Here is a 22,003-nt window from a genome sequence, read left to right on the forward strand (position 1 = left end):
TATCTCCAAAGGTCTCTTTAATTTTCCTGTAGGCAGTATCTATCTTACCCCTAGTGAGATCATCCTTACATTTTTCCTCTAGCCATCCCTGCTTAGCCATTTTGCACTTCCTGTCGATCTCATTTTTGAGACGTTTGTATTCCTTTTTGCCTGCTTCATTTACTGCATTTTTATATTTTCTCCTTTCATCAATTAAATTTAATATTTCTTCTGTTAGCCAAGGATTTCTACTAGCCCTCGTCTTTTTACCTACTTGATCCTCCGCTGCCTTCACTACTTCATCCTTCAAAGCTACCCATTCTTCTTCTACTGTATTTCTTTCCCCCATTCCTGTCAATTGTACCCTTATGCTCTCCCCGAAACTCTGTACAACCTCTTGTTCTTTCAGTTTATCCAGGTCCCATCTCCTTAAATTCCCACCTTTTTGCAGTTTCTTCAGTTTTAATCTACAGTTCATAACCAATAGATTGTGGTCAGAGTCCACATCTGCCCCTGGATATGTCTTACAATTTAAAACTTGGTTCCTAAATCTCCCTCTTACCATTATATAATCTATCTGATACCTTTTAGCATCTCCAGGGTTCTTCCATGTATACAACCTTCTTTCATGATTCTTAAACCAAGTGTTAGCTATGATTAAGTTGTGCTCTGTGCAAAATTCTACCAGGTGGCTTCCTCTTTCATTTCTTAGTCCCAATCCATATTCACCTACTACGTTCCCTTCTCTCCCTTTTCCTACACTCGAATTTCAGTCACCCATGACTATTAAATTTTTGTCACCCTTCACTATTTCAATAATTTCTTTATTTCATCATACATTTCTTCAATTTCTTCGTCATCTGCAGAGCTAGTTGGCATATAAACTTGTACTATTGTAGTAGGTGTGGGCTTCGTATCTATCTTGGCCACAATAATGCATTCACTATGCTGTTTGCAGTAGCTTACCCGCATTCCTATTTTCCTATTCATTATTAAACCTACTCCTACATTACCCCTATTTGATTTTGTGATTATAACCCTTTAGTTACCTGACCAGAAGTCTTGTTCCTCCTTCCACCGAACTTCACTGATTCCCACTATATCTAACTTTAACCTATCCATTTCCCTTTTTAAATTTTCTAACCTACCTGCCCGATTAAGGGATCTGACATTCCACGCTCCGATCTGTAGAAGGCCAGTTTTCTTTCTCCTGATAGCGACATCCTCTTGAGTAGTCCCCACCCGGAGATCCGAATGGGGGACTATTTCACCTGCGGACTATTTTACCCATGAGGACGCCATCATCATTTAATCATACAGTAAAGCTGCATGCCCTCGGGAAAAATTACGGCCGTAGTTTCCCCTTGCTTTTGCCGTTCACAGTACCAGCACAGCAAGGCCGTTTTGGTTATTGTTACAAGGCCAGGTCAGTCAATCATCCAGACTGTTGCCCTTGCAACTACTGAAAAGGCTGTTGCCCCTCTTCAGGAACCACACGTTTGCCTGGCCTCTCAACAGATACCCCTCCATTGTGGTTGCACCTACGGTATGGCTATCTGTATCGCTGAGGCACGCAAGCCTCCTCACCAACGGCAAGGTCCATGGTTCATGGGGGGAGGAAAAAAACTGGTATAGACATGCAATACAGATATGTAAACAGGCAGAATATTGTGCTGTGGTTGGCAATGCCTATATAAGACAACAAGTGTCTGACACAGTTGTTCGATCAGTTACTGCTGCTACAATGGCAGGCTATCAAGATTTAAGTGAGTTTGAACATCATGTTATAGTTGGTGCATGAGAGACGGGACACAGAGACTCTGAGGTGATGATGAAATGGTGATTTTCCCATGTGACCATTTCATGAGTGTACTGTGAATATCATCGAGTAAAACATCAAATCTCTGACATCGATATGGCTGGAAAAAGATCCTGCAAGAACCGGACCAATGCTGTCTGAAGAGAATCATTCAATGTGACAGAAGTGTAACCTTTCTGCAAATTTCTTCAGATTACAATGCTGGCCATCAACAAGTGTCAGCATGTGAACCATTCAATGAAGCCTCATCGATATGGGCTTTCAGAGCTGAAGGCTCACTTGTGTACCCTCGATCATTGCACGACACAAAGCTATATTCCTCGCCTGGGCCTGTCAATACCGAAATTGGACTGCTGATGACTGAGAACTTATTGCCTTGTTGGACGAGTCTTGTTGCAAATGGTATCGAGCGGATGGACGTGTATGGGTACGGATACAACCTCATGAATCCATGAATCCTGCATGTCATCAGGGGACTGTTCAAGCTGGTGGAAGCTCTGTAATGGTGTGGGGCATGTGCAGCTGCAGTGATATGGGGTCACTAATACATCTAGATATGAATGATAGGTGACACGCAGTAAGCATCCTGTCTGATTACCTGCATCCATTCTTCTCCATTGTTCATTCCAATGGACTAAGGCAATTCCAGCAGGACAATGCAACACCCCTCACATCCAGAGTTGCTACAGAGTAGCCCCAGGAATTCTCTTCTAAGTTTATACACTTACATTGGTCATCAAACTCCACAGATATCACTGTTATTGAGCACATTTGGATGCCTTGCAAAGTGCTGTTTCGAAGAGATCTCCACCCCATCATACTCTTATGGATTTATGGAAAGCCACTGCAGGATTCACAGTTTAAGTTCCCTCCAGCATTACTTCAGACATTAACTGGGTCAATGCCACATCATGTTGCAACACTTCTGCATGCTCACAGTGACCTATTCAATATTAGGCAGGTGTTCCAGTTTCTTTGGCTCTTCAGTGTATATCATGGGACTATTTTTATCGGCATAAGGTTACTCCCAAATCAACTAAAAAGCAGATGCTACTAAAATGTAAGAACATGACAAATTTAAATGTCGTTTCATCTAATTTTCATATATCTGATGATTCAGTACAGAACAGCATGTAAGGAAAGAAAACACACAAGGAGAACTTCTTTCCTAGATTCTGGTTCCTTAAATCTTTCGCCTGCTGTGCCAGTCATACGTGACTGACATCCACATATTCTTGTAGGTCATGTCAGATGTGGGCAACACCCTTCACCTTCTGATGGCCATGATGATTTTCAAAACAGGCCCTACCAGGGTGATTCAACTTTTAGTCTATAAATTGTTGATAAAGAAGCACATGTGAAGGCATTTCATACTTCTTTCAATTCTAGAACAATAAATGTAAGCGATGGAACAATTCATTAACATGCAAATGACATAGCATTACAACTGCATGCTTGCTTGCTTGCTTTACCCAACACTCCAGGTAATCAATCTACTTGCTGTTATGGGCTTGTTGTCAGTACAAATAAAATAAAATAATAATAATAATTATCCAAACAATAGAAACGTGAGAAAAATACATGTGTTATGCTTCAATAACCCGTGGAAAAGCTAAGGTAACACCTGTCGCCACAAAAATGTCAAGCAAGTGAGCTTCTCCAGCCAAGACTGAAAATCAGCGTTCTACATTTTTGGACTGCTTTGGGAAAATATAAAGATTTCTCTTGTTCCTGTGAAAATTTTTGTCTCATTGTCTCATTTACATGTTACATACTACAAAAATGTGTTATTTGCATAGCATCCATAGTAGATTTTGTGGCTGTGGTCTTCACATCAATTTCATCTTCTGCTGCATATGAGTGGGCAAGGCTGCTTAGTCAACAGCTTAAGTAAGGCCACACAATCGCTCCAGAAAGTAGAACTGCACTTGTCATCAGCCTAATGTGAGTGACACATCATTCTCTAAGATGAAGGGTCTCTTCCACATGTCTGACACTGCCCAGTAGGTAATTGTTTGTTTCAGTTACACGTAGTTGACATGACACTAAGAAATCACCAGATGATCCTAGGGAGACCAGTTTTTGGTAATTTTAAAATTTCATGAGATCACTTCATTCACACAGCAAATTTTGCCAAAAATTCAGCAAGTAGTATGCACAAATTTGTCCAAAATAACTCTACAAGACGTTCATTTTCCATTGCGAAACTCCCTTGACAGGTCTTATACAGAAATATAAAGGAATTTTCAGTATAACAGTACCAGTACTGAAACCATGAAAGCAAAGGAAAATAAATCACCCTCTTTATAGATCTTGAATGTGAATAATTCAGACTGCAATTCATACTGATCAACAGAAACGGAAGGCCCTACTATTCATAGCGCAGTGCAAATTATACAGGGAGTTTATAAATGAATATCGGGGTTTTAACGCTTTATAATACTTACTACATTAAACTTCCAGTTATAAATGACATGTCAAATGAAAAAGTAACTCAAACAGTTTTACCAAGAACCTTATAAATGTTTAATGTGAGCACTGGCATAGCGAAGTACGCGATTGGTTGAACTTCACTGTACCCAAGTGCTGGATAGGCCACAAGGGGCCCAATGACAGGACTTGCTTTGCATGACCTCCACATACATCTGACCTAATGCCATACGATTTTTTCCTTTGGGGCTTCATCAAGGATAGTGTGTACTTACCTCCACTGCCAGCAGACATCACTGAATTAAGCAACTGGATTGAAGCAGTTGTTGCTACAATCACTGAAGACACACTTATCAACATTTGGGAAGAACTTGGCTATAGACTTGATGTGTGCCATGTGACAAATGGTGCTCACACTGAACATTTATAAGGTTCTTGGTGAAACTGTTTGAGTTGCTCATTCATTTGAGATATCATTTATAACTTTAAGTTTAATATAATAAATATTATAAAGCATTAAAACCTCAATATTCATTTATAAACACTCTGTACAATAGCTTGCTTGAGAAACAAGCATTCTATTACATATCATTTTAATGAAATATATCATATGGAATAGGAATTTGCTATCAAAACTGTGGGCGGGTTGAAAGAAAAAGAAATCTGAAAAACATTGAAGAGAATGATGCAAAAACTCTTAATGGAGACTTAGAATGTTCACTTCAAAATTGCTTATTGAATAAGGAAATAAACATGTTCAGAAAATATGAAATGACACACTGTCTATTTGAAATGTGCTAATTAGGAAGGATAAATTTCAGTTGACTTCGTGCAAACCAATCTTGAGTAAAGTTCTTAGCCAGTTTACAGAAAGTCCCAGAAAAAAGAAAGATTATTGGGGACATTCATAGTGCAATGACTAAATACAGCTTACAGAAATATGAAAGCACAAATTATAAGGTTTCAGTTTTTTGCTAACACTATCTTATCAATATAAGCACAATACCAATTTCCAAAAAGAAACTGGAAAGATAAAAATAACTCTTGAAGATCTGATTAATATAAAAGTGGAATCATTCATTTATTGATGATTTTATTCATTTTGAAGATTATCTCCCCATGTGAGATGAAGTCAGCAAACCTGCCAAGGAAACAAGTGAGAAGCATGATGAAAATGTGCAATACTTGAAAATAAATATATTTCATGGTACCTTGGGAACATCATCATAATCATTTGAATGATCTTCAAGACATGGAGGATATTATTTCTCACAGTATCCTGAATCCTTCCATATCACCAAAGAAGCATATTTATTTATTTATTTTTCCGCAGCTTGTGGTCTAGTAACTAGTGTTGCTACCTATGGATCGTGGGGTCCCAAGTTCAATTCCCGGCTGGTTTGGGGATTTTCTAGGCCCGGGGACTGGGTGTTTGTGTTGTCCACATCATTTCATCATCATCCTCATCATTTGTGACAGTGGCTAGATAGGACTGTGAAAAACTTGGGAGTTTGTACGGGTGCTGATGACCAAGCAGTTGAGCACTCCACAAACCAAATGTCATCAACATCACAGAAGCATTTACCAAATATTTTAAATGGAAACAATAAACTTTCACAAAATTTGTTTTGTTACTAATACACAGTCAAATTTAAATGTTGGATCTATTAAGTTTTACTTGAGTGGAATTTCCATTCCTTTAAATGAGTGTTGCTGTTCCACTTACACCTGTGAGATTACTGCAAGAAGTAGAAGGCCTGGCTGTTGTCAGTCAGGGATGAAACTGTTTCTGCATGGTACAGATGTGAAAAGCCTGTTTTCATTTCATAAAAACTTGACATACTGTCAAGATGAGAAATAAAAAGCAACAGAATTATGAAAAAATCATTTATTACAGTGTGATATTGTCCACTATTTACAATGGTAACCAGTTTCACACAATTTCAGAACATCTACAGAATATAGTAGTTGCAGAGCATCCAGTCATTTTCAGCATCCATGAGACACCGCCTTAATTGTGATAATGCACACAGCAGTTGAAAATTACTAGTTTCTATGATCTAAATATGTTCCGATACTGAATAAAAGTAGTTATCACTGTAAACAATAGGGTGACACCAGACTGTAAAAAGAAACTTTTCTTATTCTATGTGCACATTATTTCCCATGCAAACACTGGGAAATCTAGGATGGAATAACAGCAGTATGGAAAGGACAGATTCCTCCTCACCACACAGACGGGGCACTGAGTCCCTGACAGGCACAATGAAAAAGAATGCTAGAAATATTTCCGCTTTCGAACAAAATCCTTCATCAGACATAGAAAACTCCCACACATTCACATAACAAAAACTCACACATACGTGACCACTGTCCCTGGGTGCTAAGACCTGACTGCAACTGCATCTGACATGAGCAGCAATCTAGCTGGGGTGTGTACCAAATGTAAGGAAGAGCCATGTGGCAGGGAGATGGAGGGATAACGGGATAGCAGTGGTGAAATATGCTAGTGTTGTCTTTAGGAGTGTGCAGAGATGTGATGGAGACAAGATAGGACTGCTGAGTACAACACCAAGAGGCTATGCTGGAGGAGGGGGGTGGCAGAAAGGGGAGGGGGCAGAGAGAGGAGAGAAGTAGCAAAGAGGAATGGACTTTGTAAGTGCATCCTCAGGGCAGAAGGTGAGTGTAGTACTGGAGTGTGAGCAGGGTAGAGAATAGGCATTTGGAGGGCAGGGACTTGTGAAAGTGGAGGTCTGTGGGGTGGGGGTTACAGGAATGAAGGATATGCTGTAGGGAGATTTCCCACCTGTGCAGTTCAGAAAAACTGGTGTTAGTGGAAAGATTCCATATAGCATAGGCTGTGAAGCAGTCATTGAAATGAAGCATACCATATTGGGCAGAATGTTCAGCAACTGGGTGGTCCAGCTGTCTCTTGTCCACAGTCAGCAATTCATGCAAATAGGCAGCCTGTCAGCATTCATGCCCAAGCAGAATTTGGTACAGTGGTTACAGATCACATGGCAGGTTTCACAGGTTGCCCTGCCTTAGATGAAGTAGGTGATACCAGTGACAGGACTGGAGTAGGTGGTAATATGAGGATATATGGGATAAGTCTTGCATCTATATCTATTACAGGAATATGGGCAATGAGGCAAGAGGTTGGGAGCAGGGGTGGAATATGGACATACAATGATATTGTTCAGGTTGAGTGGGTGGCAGAATAGCACTGTGGGAGGCTGGTGAGTATATTTTTGATTTCAGGATAGGATGAAAGACAGTCAAACCCTGTTGGAGAATGTGATTCAGTTGCTCCAGTCCTGGTTGTTACTGAGTCCTGAGAGGAGAGTCTTTGTGGCAGGGCAGTGGATATGTGAGGGATGATAGGTGACTGGTGAGACAAGGCATAGGAGATCTGTTTCTGGACAAGACTGGGAGAGAACGTTTGGTCTCTGAAGGCCTCATGAAACCCTTGGCATATTTGTAGAGGGACTGTTCACCACAACAGATGTGATGACAATGTGTGGCTAGGCTGTATGGAAGGGACTTTATGGTGTGGAACTGATAGCAGCTGTTGTTGTTGGTTTGTAGATCTGATGTGGACAAAGGAATGACCTAGCTATCCTTGAGTTTCTGGCTACGTTGAGGTAGGTAGCTCGTTGGGCTGAGGAATCCTACCCTCATGTCTCTTACCCCTGCAACAGACACAGATGCATGACCTCTCCAACATATCCTCCCACTACCACTTACTCCAGTGCTACCTCTGGTATTTCCTAACCCATTATAGGGAGGCATAAACTGAACCACCTACGATGCTACCAATGAGTCTCTACTCTTGTGGACAAACACCTTTGTTTATATCCCATAAAGATACCAACTCTCCACAATTCCTGCTCTTTTTCCACTTGGCACCCTGCTTGCCACTGCCCTCAACATTAAGATCCCCAATGTTTATGATCTTTCCACTACTAATGAACTCTCTCTCTCTCTCTCTCTCTGGCTGACCACTTAAAAAATAAAAAAAATAAAAAATAAAAAAAAATTAAAAAAAAGATGAGAAAGTCTATAAAGTACCTTTAAGGTGATAAAACTAAAAGTAAAACAACATCCAACTGTCTCCAGACCTACAGCCTCCTTCCTGGTCCAATTATATCCTCACCCATAATTACTACTTCTTTGAAGTCATCTGTAAACAAATCCATGCTACAGTAGGCACACATCGGCACCACCCTATGCTAACCTACTAACCTGTTCATGGGTTACATAGCAGAATTCTTCCTAACCACAGTGAATCCTGAACTTCTCACCTGTGACAGATTCACTGATGACATCTTTATGGTCTAGACTGAGGCTGAGGACATGCAATCCACATTCCTCCAGAATCTCAGCAACTCCCCCATTCACTTCATCTGGTTCTTGTCAGATCAACAAGCCACTTCCTTTATGTCAACCTCCATCTCAAGTGCATTCACATCAAACTTATCAACTGCCAACAACAACTCCATTTCAACAGCTGCAGCCTGTTCCAAACAAAGAAATCCCTTTTCCCTTCTATAAAGTCCAGCCACCTGTTATCGTCAATCTGTAGTGATAAGCAATCTTTCTCCAAATATTCCACAGGTTTCACCTAGGTCTTCACAGACTGAAATTACTTTCCCAACCTTTTCCAGAAACGGATCTACCATATGTTGTCTCACCACTCAGCTACCATCTCTCACATCTCACTGTTTGCCCATAAGAGAGAACTCCTCTCTTGACACAGTGCCTCCCAGAACTGAGGCAACTGAATCACATTCTTCGCCAGGGTTTCAACTATCTTTCCTCTTGCACTGAAACGAGAAATTTCCTCCCCACCCCTCCCTCATTGGCATTCTGTCATCTATCAAATCTACGAAATATCCTTTTCATCCCTTTTCACATCTGCTCGCAATGTCTTGCGCTTCCCTCATATCCCTGTAATAGGATCAGGTACAAGACCTGTCACATACATCCTCCCACTACCACATCTACTCAGTCCTGTCAGTGGCAGCTACTAGTCCATTAAAAGCAGGCCACCTTTGAAACCAGCCATATGATATACCGACTTAGCTGCAACCACTACATCGCATTCTATGTGGGCATGACTAGTAACAAACTGTCTGTTTGCGTGAATTGACACTACCAAACTGTGTACAAGAGAGAGTTGAACCACCCAGTTGCTGAAGATGCCACCCAACAAGAAGTGCTCCACTTTAACGCCTGCCTCACAGCTCGTGCCATCTGGATTATTCCCACCAACATGAGCTTTACTGCATTGCACAGGTAGGAACTCCAACTGTAACATATCATTTGTTCATATTAACCTCGCCCTGCAACCCCACTCCTCTCCTGGTCTCAATCTTTGCCAGTCCTGTCCTCCACCATCTACTGCCTATCCCCTTTCCTGTTACCACTGCTGTGCTACATACATTATGTGATCAAAAGTATTGAGACACCTAGCTGAAAATGAGTTACAAGTTCATCGCACCCTCCATTGGCAATGGTGGAATTCAATATGGTGTTGGACTACCCTTAGCTTTGATGACAGCTTTTACTCTCGCAGTGCTGGAAGGTTTCTTGGGGAATGATGGCCCATTCTTCATGGAGTGCTGCACTGAGGACAGGTATCGATGTCGGTCGGTGAGGCCTGGCATGAAGTCAGCATTTCTAAAAATCGCAAAGTTGTTCTATAGGATTCAGATCAGGACTCTGTGCAGGACAGTCCTTTACAGGGATGTTATTGTCATGTAACCACTCTGTCACAGGCTGTGCTTTATGAACACGTACTCAAGTGTGTTGAAAGATGCAATCACCAATCCTGAATTGTTCTTCAACAGTGGGAAGCAAAAAGGTGTTTAAAACAGCAATGAAGGCCTGTGATGTGATAGTGCCATACAAAACAACAAGGGATGTAAGCCCCCTCCATCAAAAACATGCTTTCCATGTTGTTTCTATGTTCCCATATACACTGTACAGTGTTTTTATTCTCTGTTACTCTATGTTTTTTCAAAAATTCTCGTGAGCTAATTTCAGTATTTCAGTTTTAATAGTTTTCACAAAAACTAAGATTATGCAAAAGTATTTTTGTAATAAATCACAGACCTTGCTGAGATGGCTAGGTTGCATACCTCCACGATATAGGTAGCCATACCTTAGGAGATCATAGAAGCATGTATAGCTAGGGGTAAAATAGATACCACTTATTTGAAAATTAAGGAGACCTTTTGACAAAATAAAAGGAGATTGTGAACATCAAGAACTCAGATTGAAAACCATTACTAAGCAAAGAAAGGAAACCTGAAATGTGGAAGCAAAATAGAGGGACTATACAAGTAAAATTAACTTGAAGACAATATTATAGACAAGGAAGAGGATGTTCTAACCCTGTAGCATGAGCACATGTAATCAAATAGTGTGCAATACAAGTGCCTCCATGGATGGCCCAGAGAGGTCACCTTTGCAACATGGGCAGACAGTGCAGCGAACAGTGTGCATGTGCACAACAGCCCAATATAAGCTACGAATGCCAAACTCTCAACCTTACTTACATTTACTTACTTATTGTATGTTCACCTACAAGACTGTATATTGATGTGTTCTATAGTTATGAGACTTTGTACTGTTCTATATTTCATTCAGTGTTGTAGTGAATCTCTTTATGTGGTAATAGAATAAAACTTGGTTGGTGTTACTTCTGATATTATGTCTGTACAGCATTACAAGATACTTGGCAATAAGTGTAGTATTCTATTCAGCACATTTATTTCTCAGTTTTATATACAGCCAAACAATTTGGCAGCCTTGTTGATACGCCAGGTTCCACCACTGTTGATTCAACCTCTACCATTTCCTCCTTAAGATAATTCAGCAAAAGATTGGGATGCTTATGAAAAATGTCTTTCATAACATTTTCAAACTTCTGGGGTTGCCAACCCCAACTTGTATAAGGCTTTATTTTGTCATGGATTTCTCCTGATGTTTATCACCTTTTGTGTCAGCTAGTCTCTCATTTAATGAAATGTGTCAGTTGCCCACTAATTCTCATCGCAAACATACTCAAGTTATTGCTGCTTGCATTGATTTCTATCATTATCAAAAGTGAACGCAACAGTTGTACAAAAATTCAATGGTTCATGATGCGATAGTACATCTGGCACTTGGTAGGGGAGTTCATGAATAAGCTTTACAATGTGAAAATCCTTCTCTCACAGATGTCTATGGCAGTGGGACAAAAGATAGTAGCCTGGTGTGAAGTAGCTGCTATTGCTTTCTCACCTGCTCAGCCACAGTCAGTCAGCTCATGGGGGAAGACAACGTCATGGCTGTGCAACTGCAGCCACCACACTGTATAGGGTAGTTCTGTGCAAAGCAGCAGCAACAGTGCTCCTCTTCCATCATGCCCTTAATGTTTTGCTCAACATGGGCAATCTGTGTGTGTGAAGTCAAAAAAGAAAGTCGACTTGGATGAACCAGTGACTTTGTTAAATTCACAAATCTATGTGGATCTTGGATCACTGGCATAATCCTGTGTTTTTAATTGATCGGTGAATATAACAAACAACAAATACCCATTCTGGGACAGTTTTCTACTTCCATAGTGTGAAAAGCATTTGTTTGGCCTTTGACCCCTCTAGTAGTGGATGACGCCAACACTTAAATTTATTTGGGTTACATGCCTTAAAAATTTTTGGGTTCTCTATTTCTCACAAAGTGCATATGATATTCAACCAAGTTCTGCTCCAACAACTGGATTCACTCTGCTCAGAACACTTCTCCCTGGTTTTGGAAGGTTCAGGGTGTGTTACCAACTTCAAGGCTCACATCACAATGAAACCGATGGCGCAACTGCATTTTTTCGTGCACACCCAGCCCCAATAGCATTACGGCAGCAAGTCAAATTGGAACTAGATTAACTTACGTATTGGGATATTATCACACCTGTCTCTTCTAGTGAATGGTCTATTATATTCTTAATTATCAAAAAACCTAACAGCAACATTCAGCTCTGTGGTGATTTTAGAATGTCTGTAAATACACAGTCTGTTATTAATACCTATCCCTTACCCCATCAGGATAAATTCTTAGTATGGATTTCCAGAGGCGAATATTTTTTGAAAATGGTCTTGTTAGAAGCTTACATGAAACTGTCTCAGGATGATGATTTCAAATGTGTCCTTGAAGTGAATACCCCTTTCAGGTTATATCAATACTAACACCTGCAATTTGATGTGCCTAGCACCCTTGCCCATTCTCAAGTGTATTTTGGAGCAACTCACGGCCTCGGCCTCCATGCCGGAGTGCATTAACTATCTGGATGATACTGTGGCCTCAGATCCCCCAACAGAGGAATGTTTGCAGAACCTTTGTGCCTTGTTCATGGTGCTACAAGCTACTGGTTTCAAATGTATCTTGGACAAATCACAATTTTTTTCAGCCATCTATCAAATATCTCGTATGCTGGCTGTAAGCCTTTAAGCTAGCATGTTGATGCAATTACAGCTTTGCTGTGTCCTACAAATGTCAAAGTATTGCAAGCCTTTCTTGGAAAAGTTGTGTACTACTATAAATTTCTCCCTCATGCAGCCACATTGGAGCATCCACTTCATGCTATCTTACATAAAAATGTTCCTTTTCACCGGTTGCCCACCTGAGAGCATTCTTTTACCCTATAAAGATCCAAATTACACTCAGCACCATACATGATTGCTTTCCAATCAGATCAACATCTTGTTTTGGCAACAGGTGCCTCCCAGTACAGCCTTGGGGCAGTGTGCATCCTTTCAAAACTCTGAATCAGGTGCAACAGCACTTCTGGCAGCTAGAAAAAGATGCCCTTGCTATTTTGTATGTGCTCAAAAAAGCTCATGTTCTGATACGATTCTAAATTTCATTTGATCACGAATTATAAACCTCTGGTTTCTCTTTTCAATCTCTCAACATCTTTCATGAACAAAGCAGCCCATTATCTGCAATGCTATAACTAAGAGGTTCATTTCCAACTCACAACCCAATACACTAATTCGGATGCTCTTTCTCAATTGCCAATTGACCCCAATCCAACATTTGCTCACCATGAACTGTTGTATTTCCATTTAGACAAAAAGCAAAAGACAACATGGATGGTTTTCCCATTACCCGTTCTTGGATTCTGGTAGCCGTCGTGGCTGGTTCTGTCTTACATCAAGTTGCCCAATTTTTCCACAATGATTGCCTGAATAAACTACCAGGCTGAGGATCAGGTTCTTTGGATAATTATTGTGCTCTCCATAACCACTTCCCAGTTCTTGATAGTGTGTTACTGTCATTGATTAAAGTATTTGACAGCTTCATTGTAAACCTGGCTCAAATATCAAAGTCTTTAAATGAATTCTTCATAAATGTGGCAAAGTCAGTTGTTGGTGTAGCGCAGTATCAGAGTAAAGTAAACCCCTTTGGACTCCACCAAGAAGCTAGTATCTTACAGATTTTTAAAAAGTCACAATAAAGGATGTGGAAAATGTTATATTATCATTAAAAAATAAAAACTCTGCTGGGTGTGATGGGATATGCACTAAAGTGATTAAAGCAGTGTGTAACATAATAGCACCTCCCCTAGCTAAAATATTCAACCAATCTTTTGAAGATGGATGCTTTCCCAATGTTTTGAAGTACACCAAAGTCAAACTTCTGTTCAAGAAAGTTTCAAGGAAAGACATGGAAAACTATCGCCCTATTTCTGTTCTTCCAGTCCAGTCAAAAGTGTTAGAGAAAGTAGCAAACCAGATCAAAAATATTGTTGTAAAAATGATATTATTGTAAGTAACCAATCTGTATTTCAACCAGGAAAAAACTCTCTGGGTGCAGTGAATAATTTTATTGAAAAGTTATGAAAATGACTGGACCAGAGGAGTAAAGTTGCATGTATCTTCTGTGATCTCATAAAAGCATTTGACACTGTGAACCATGACTTGCTTATCTACAAATTAGACAAATATGGGATTAAGGAAAACGCTCTAAATTGACTAACATCATACTTACACAACAGAAAACAAAGGGTAACTATCATCTCAGATGCAGTGAATTGTTATTCTAAAAGGAGTACAGTATTACAAGGCATGTCTCAAGGCTCAATTTTGAGGCCAATCCTGTTCCTATTCGACATAAATGACTTATCCATAAATATAAATTCCCCATCAGTTCTGTTTGCAGATGATACTTCTGTTTTAATAGATGACAAAATTCTGATCTCCATTGTAAGCACACTGGATACCTTGGAAAACTGGTTCCAGTTAAATGGGTTGAAAGTGAACATTGCAAAAACCCATATGGCATCTTTCAAAACCAAACATTGAAAATGTGTGAAACTTAAAATACAACATGGCAATCAACTTATGAAAGAAGTTGACATCGTCAAATTCCTGGGACTCAATGTGGACAAGAACTTAAGCTGGAATACACATACTGACTTCCTATAAAATAAACAATGCAGTTTAGCCTTTTCAATGAAAATACTAGCAAATTCCACTGACATGAGTAAACAAAAATTGCTTATCACAGTTATTTTGAATCTGTCATTAGATATGGGACAATTTTCTGGGCAAATTCAAGTAGTGTGTCTCAAATACTGAAACTGCAAAAGAAGATTGTCAGATACATGTATACTGCACAGCAAACAGTCTTGTCACCTCATTATTTTGGAAACTACACATCCTAACTGTTCCCTCCATATACATTTATGAAATTATAATCTTCCTACATAGCAGTCAAAAATTATTTGAGGAGAATCATTTTAAACACATATATAACATGAGAAATAAAAATAATTTTATGCTACCCACATACCAGTTGAAATAATATGCACGGACTCCACAGTATATGGGGTTGACAATACATAACATGTTAATGGGCAAAAACATATTTATTATGAAGCCAGAAATTTTAAAAATAAGACTACAGCAGATTCCGTGGGAGGAATGCTACTATTCAGTAGAGGAATTCATAGAAGATGAAATGATAATTAGAGCAAGGAGTAATTAAGTGTTAGATTTTACTGTATGTATATGTAACAAAATTGTATTATTATTATTATGCTGTTTGTTAACGTCAGCTGTTCTGTGTTCATGGTGAAATTTTACCGCAATTTTGACATCTATCCTGTATCTGAATCAAATATGTATGTTATGAGACAAATAAGCAACAATTCACACAAAGAGTAGGCAGCCAGGATAGTGATCCCATCCACACTGCAGCACGACGTCATGCAAGTACTCCACCTGGAACATTGAAGTGTCTCTCATGCATAACTGCTGGCCTGCTGCCATGTGTTATGGCCTGGTGCTGATAATCAGATCACACACATTGTGACAGCCTGTCCACAGTGCACCATCCATCAAAAGGCACCATGGGCCTCTCTTTTGCCAAGGCCAGCCCCCCTTCTGCCCCTCCCCCAGTGCACCTCCGCAGGTATTCATGCTGATTTTGTCAGTCTATTTCCCCTTTTGCCTTGTAGTCGTTTAGTAGTTGATGTTTTCTCAAAATTTCCTGATTTGGTTTGTTCCCCATCCACATCTACAGCAGCTAAGGTCACAGACCTCTCAAAGATATTTTTCTCAGAAGGACTGTTGTATATGCTTTAGTGAACAAAAGCCCACACTTTGTGTCTCAACACTTTTAAGATTTTTGTACAAAGAGTGCCATCCAGTATGTTATGGCCCCTCCCTTTCATCCTCAGTCCAATGGAGAGGTGGAGTGGCTGGTCCAGACATTCAAAACCCAGATTTAAAAAAAAATACACCACTGAATCTTCTCCCAAGGAAGCCCTTGGTAGGTTCTTGAGCTCATTAGGTTCACTCCAGTCGGGAACCATAGCCCTCCAGAGCTGCTTCACAGTTGCCAGCCTCATACGCGACTTCATCTGCTCTAGCCAATGCCCAGCCACCTGCTGGGATCTGCCTTGTATTGCTGAGTGTCTACATGGACATGGATACAGCACCAGTGCTCCCTTATGGACTCTCACACAGAAGTGGCAATGCCTGTACACACCTGTGCCATTTCAGACCATATTCTCCAGTGCCAGAATGCCCCCTCTCCAATAGTTGTTACCTACTGATGAAGACATTGACATCTCCATAGTGAACACATTTCCCCAAGGGGGAAGGAGTGTAGTAACCCTGGAGTGTGAGTGTGCATATTCCATCAGTGCACGACACAAGTGTCTCCACAGCTGGCCTCGAGAGGTTGCCTTGTAACATGGACAGGCAGTGCAGCAAGTTCTGTGCTGTGTGCACAACAGCCCAATATATGCCAGGTGTGCTGGGCCCTCAGCCTCAAGTATGTTTTCATACTAATTGTATGCTCACCTATAAGACTGTATATTGATGTGTTCTGCGATTCTCAGACTTTGTACCATTCCATCCTTCAGTCAGCGTTATTGTGAATCTCTTCATGTGGAAGCAGAATGAAACTTAGTTGGTGTTACTTCTGATATTGTGTTACACAAGAGGGAGTAGATGAAGATGATATGGGAGATATGATAATGCGGGAAGAATTTGACAGAACACGCTGAAACAAGGCAACAGAAGTGGATGATATTCCCTCAGAACTACTGATATCAGTGGAAAAGCCAATCATGACAAAACTATTGCATTTGGTGTGCAAGATATATGAGACAGGTGAAATACCCTCAGACATCAAAATGAATGTAATAATTCAAATTCCAAAGAAATCAGGTGCTGACAGGTGTCAATATTAAACTTCCAGTTTAACAAGTCATAGTTACAAAATACTGACATGAATTATTGATAGAAGAATGGAACAACTGGTTAAAGCTTACCTCCTGAAATATCAGTTTGGGTTCTGGAGAAATGTAGGAAGATGCAATAAAACATTGACCCTACATCTTACCTTACAAGATGGTCTAAAGATATGCAAACCTATGGTTTTATCATTTATAGACTTAAAGCTTAGTTGAAATGTATTCTGAAAGTCTCAAAATACAAAAAGTGAAAGGTTATTTATAACTTGTACAGAAGCCAGACACTAAAAGTAGTAGATGTGTTCTGCCATTTTTGATAGCAAATTAATTGATGATGTTCAGTGTGATGAGTTTGTAAAATGCACACTGGCTATAGTACAAGGAAATAATTTCTGAAAAAGAGAAATTTGTTAACATCTAAGATAAATTTAAGTGTTAGAATATCTTTTCTGAAGCTACTTGTCTAGATGTAGACTTGTATGAAAGTGAAATGTGGACAATAATTAGCCAGACAAGAGTGAGAAGCTTTTGAAATGTGGTGCTATGGAATTCTGAAGATTATGTGGGCAGATCACTTAACTACTATGGAGATACTGAATAAAATTGGGGAGCAATGACTTTTGTTGCACCATCTGATCAAAGGGAGGGATCAGTTGATAGGACACATTTTGAGACATCAGGAATCATAAATTAGTAATGGAGGGAAATGAGGGAATAAAAATTGTAGCGGGAGACCAAGAGAGGAATATAATGAGAAGATTCAAATGGATGTAGGTTGCACATCTAAAGATGAAGAGGCTTACACAGGATAGAGCAACCTGGAGAGTTTCGTCATATCCATCTTTCGACTGAAGTCCACAAAAACAATGTATTGCACTCCACAACAGAATTCCATTCATGGTTAAATGTATATTTTAGAATAAATCAGTGTAAGCTTCAAATCTCTGCAACGCCAAAAATTATAATGAAGCCAAATAATTCCACTTCAGACAGATTTTACAGTAAGATGTTCTAAAAAAATATATACTATAAGTAATCTTAAATCCTTTCTACGTCTTACCATTAAGGATTCTTTGTCCTTTTCACAGGTCTGCATTTTTCGTGTCAGATCTGCAACAGTAGCTTGAGCTTCCTCGAAAGGTTGCACTAATCTTTTGTTTTCATTTTTAAGTTCACGTAGCTCTTTTTCCATACGGTCTTCATGTTCCTTTGTTTCCTCCATTTGTTCCTGCAATAATTGTTACACATTCTCCATTTTGGTCACACTTACATGGAATTATACTTTGTACATTACACATGCATACACAAATTAACATGGTGTGTTTTTTCCAAAATTTCTTAATATTAGTGACTCTGTCCTATAAAGACAACAATAAAATCACAGCAATACCTTAAGGCTTGCTATAAGGGTCAAATTATTTAAGGTAATATCATTGTAATAGCTCTTTATTTCAGAGAATGCTTTCTCATGATTTTTCATAAGTTCAGTAATGTGTTTATTTTTTCTTTCTTCCAGCTCTTTGAGTTCCATGTCATACTTCATGCATATATCATTCCGTTGGGTAACAAGTTTTCTTTCATACTTTGATTCTATTTCTCGAGCTTCTGACTCAAATTTTTCTCTTGCCTTACTAAGCGCTTCACTGTGCTCCTGCAAATGGAAACAAAAATGTGCAGATTATAATCTGAGGTCACAATCTACAAATGCACTAACAAATAACTCTGAAGCAAGTAATCAGTGATATCAAAATACGAACAAAACAGCCCCCTACCAGTTTGACATTTCTCATTTCTTCTTGATGTGCCAGTTCCTGATCCCTCAGACGGCTCTTCAAGTCTTTCTTGTCTGCCAATAACTCCATTTCTTGATCAGTATAATCATCTTGTGCCATTCTGAGAGAAACCATGCTCTCTGCCTGTCAACAGGGAATCAGAGAGGTTCTAATTTATTTATTTATTTACTTAATCTAATCTGTTTAGGACCATCAGGCCCTCTCTTACATCAGACCAGGTTTTCACCACATCATAGTTACCTAAGAAATAACAATTTTAATATTAAAAGTAGTATTAAAATTATTTTAGTGTCTGAAGTGTCAATGTGAGTAAATGAACAAATAAAGTTAATATAGGCAGTACTTGCACTCCTGCAGCTGATGTCACTAACAGAGATAACAGTAATAGTAATATTAATACTAATAGTTGGGGTTGGGTTGGGTTGGGGAAGGACACCAGACAGCAAGGTCATAGGTCTCATCAGATTAGAGAAGGATGGGGAAGGAAGTCGGCTATGCCCTTTCAGAGGAACCATCCCACCATTTGGCTGGAGTGATTGAGGGAAATCATGGAAAACCTAAATCAGGATGGCTGGACGCGGGATTGAACTGTCGTCCTCCCAAATGCGAGTCCAATGTCTAACCACTGCCCCACCTCGCTCGATAATACTAATAGTAGTAATAATAATAATAATAATAATAACAATAATAATAATAATAATAATAATGATTATGATGGTGGTGGCAGATATAAAAAGAATTTGTATATGTATAAAATAGATGTTTTCTGATACAGCGAGTCCTGGGGAAAGGAAAATTAAGGTGACTGTACCATCTAAGAATACTAGGAAGTGAAGAAGATATGGACCAAAAGAAGGATGTGAAGAGTAATGAGTGTGTACAGAGACAATGGTGATCCTTATTGTTGCTTTAGCATGTATGTTTTAACTGTCTTCTGAAGCTGGACATGTTACTCAGTTCTCTAATATAATGTGTGAGGTTATGTCAACGTCAGGCTCCTGCTGCTGAGAATGACTTTGAGTGGGACAAAAAGGATTTTGATATGATGGGAAAGAGTGTTCCTGTCATGTTGTCAATAGAAGAGCATTAAGAATCATGAGAGATATGAGGGACAGTGTCTGTTGATAAGAGAGTAGAGAAGACTGAGTGTATGGAAATCTCCCGCAGTCAGGACAGCTACTCATATGATGGTGAAATATGATCAAAGAGTTGAACATCACAGATATAATGAACACAGACATTCATAATTAGTTCCAGGTGCCATGAGCTTTCCTGATAAAGGCCCTGCAGCATAACATCGCTGTACTCAATAATTGGGAGTAAAATTGTTTGTACAAGTTTTCTCTCAGGTCAAGAGGGAAGAACTTTTTATATTTTTGCAGAGCATCAAAAGATGTTGATGGCTTCTTGTACAGTGCAGTTACGTGCTCAATCCAATTCAGATTTTCAACTATTACTACTCCTAGATACTTTGCTGAGGGAGAGAAGTTGATAACTTTCCCATTTAGCAAGATGGTAGGGATTCCTGATATTTCAGGTTAATGAACCTAGAATGACCAACCAGTACCAAGGGGGTTTTGGATGGGTTGGGCTTTAATCCCATATCCTGTTTCCATTTTGATAGGGCACACGGGGCGGTACTCAGATTCTCAATAGCTGTCCTCAAGTTTATTTGTTTTGCAACTGGAGGTCATCAGCAGACAAGTGATATTTGCAGTAGGACAAAATACAATGAAAAGATTATAGTACTTAATATTCAACTATGGGGAGGATGCCTGACCCTCTTGCCTCCATTGTGACTTTATGGTGGAGGAAATGCATTGCTGATAAGATGTCAGGTATGACGGAAATCAATGCAACACATTTCACAAGAAATTTAGGCTACCAAGTGTGGCAAGTAATATGCTAAAAGTCAACAGTGTCAAAGGCTCTGTTGAAGTCTAAGAGACACATGATACTTGCCTTTTGTGCATCCATGGCAAGCTTCAGATCATTTGTTGCCTTCATTAAGGCAGATGGTGTGCTAAGATAGTTACAGAAACCTGATTGGTATTCATCTGGTAGGTTGTGTGTAGTTAGGCACTTTGTTCGATGGTCATGGACTATATATTCTAAGATTTTGGAACAAAGCAGTAACAATGCCAACAGGTCGGTAATCAGAGGGTTCTGAGGCAACATTCTTTTAAGGTAGTGGTTTAACTAGTCTCTTTTTCCAGGCCTCCAGGAAAACACTTGTGCTTAAGGTCTGGTTGAAAATATTTGTTACGGTGGTCAGTAGCAGGACAATAATAAGCTTCATCATTTGGACTGTGATGCCATCATGTCCAGTAAGTGCTGATCTAATATGCATGATGGTTTTTTTATGGTATTGCAAGTAATGTGCTTTAGATAGAATTTTTTATGGCTACATTTTTTTACCCCCATGAAGTAATCAGTGATTTTCTGTTCATTTGTCAGTGGAATACAATAACTGAACACTATGTACGAATTGGTGGCGGAGATCAGAGTATAACATAGGCTGCTATTATTTATACCATGAACCACAGGTGTTCATTTTACTAATATCTGTTTTATTTCATGTTTTGCAGGTCCAAGGCATGTCAATATTTGTTATTTGTTACTGTGTTTTGGTCTATGTAATGTTCATTCAGTAATTATTTCAGCCCCTATGGAGGTAAAAATTGTAATTTAGCAAATCCATTACTCTGATGCATTTGTTTATTTTTTAGATCTCTTTGTTTGTTGTTTCTTCTATACATAGGAGAGCACCAATTGGATGACATAAGTAGCAGGTAATGGACTTAGAATAATTTCAGATGTTGCGTGAGTTGTTATCCCGTACATGGACCTGGAAGATCAAGGGCCCATGTAAGCTGTACTGTTATCAGCAGCCAAGGTCAAAAGGCCACAATGGTGCTTTGCGACGGATTATGTAATCACAGAGTTAGCTGAGATTCAGAGGGGCCAGGAATTTAGGAGATGTTCCAGTGTGGCTAAGAAAGAAAAGAAGAAATCACTTCTCAGCTTTTGACAAGATCAGTGTATTGTTTATTTAACCATTTGTTACATCTCTAACTTTTACATGTTCTCAATGTACCCTTTGCCACATCTTAGATACTAGTATACACAGTCACATCACCAAATAACTTAAATTTCATATTCATTCCACAGCCCCTGGTAAAAACAGACACAGTGTCTTTTTTAGACAATTTACACATAGACAAGTAGGTACAC

General features: G+C 39.4%; 1 protein-coding gene across 3 annotated transcripts in view; it reads right to left on the reverse strand.

The window, feature by feature from the left end:
- The window catches only part of LOC126267362 (dynein regulatory complex subunit 4-like), a 103,788-nt gene that overhangs the window by 38,734 nt on the left and 43,051 nt on the right, over positions 1 to 22,003 (reverse strand). For all 3 annotated transcript variants that reach the window (XM_049972500.1, XM_049972503.1, XM_049972502.1), the window contains 3 exons: positions 18,749 to 18,892; positions 18,367 to 18,627; positions 18,037 to 18,204 (listed from right to left, as the gene is read on the reverse strand). In XM_049972500.1, the coding sequence (XP_049828457.1) occupies positions 18,037 to 18,204; positions 18,367 to 18,627; positions 18,749 to 18,892 (573 nt within the window). The remainder of the gene's footprint in view (positions 1 to 18,036; positions 18,205 to 18,366; positions 18,628 to 18,748; positions 18,893 to 22,003) is intronic.

The sequence above is a fragment of the Schistocerca gregaria genome, chromosome 4 (assembly GCF_023897955.1).
Source record: "Schistocerca gregaria isolate iqSchGreg1 chromosome 4, iqSchGreg1.2, whole genome shotgun sequence".
Classification (NCBI taxonomy): Eukaryota; Metazoa; Arthropoda; class Insecta; order Orthoptera; family Acrididae; genus Schistocerca; species Schistocerca gregaria.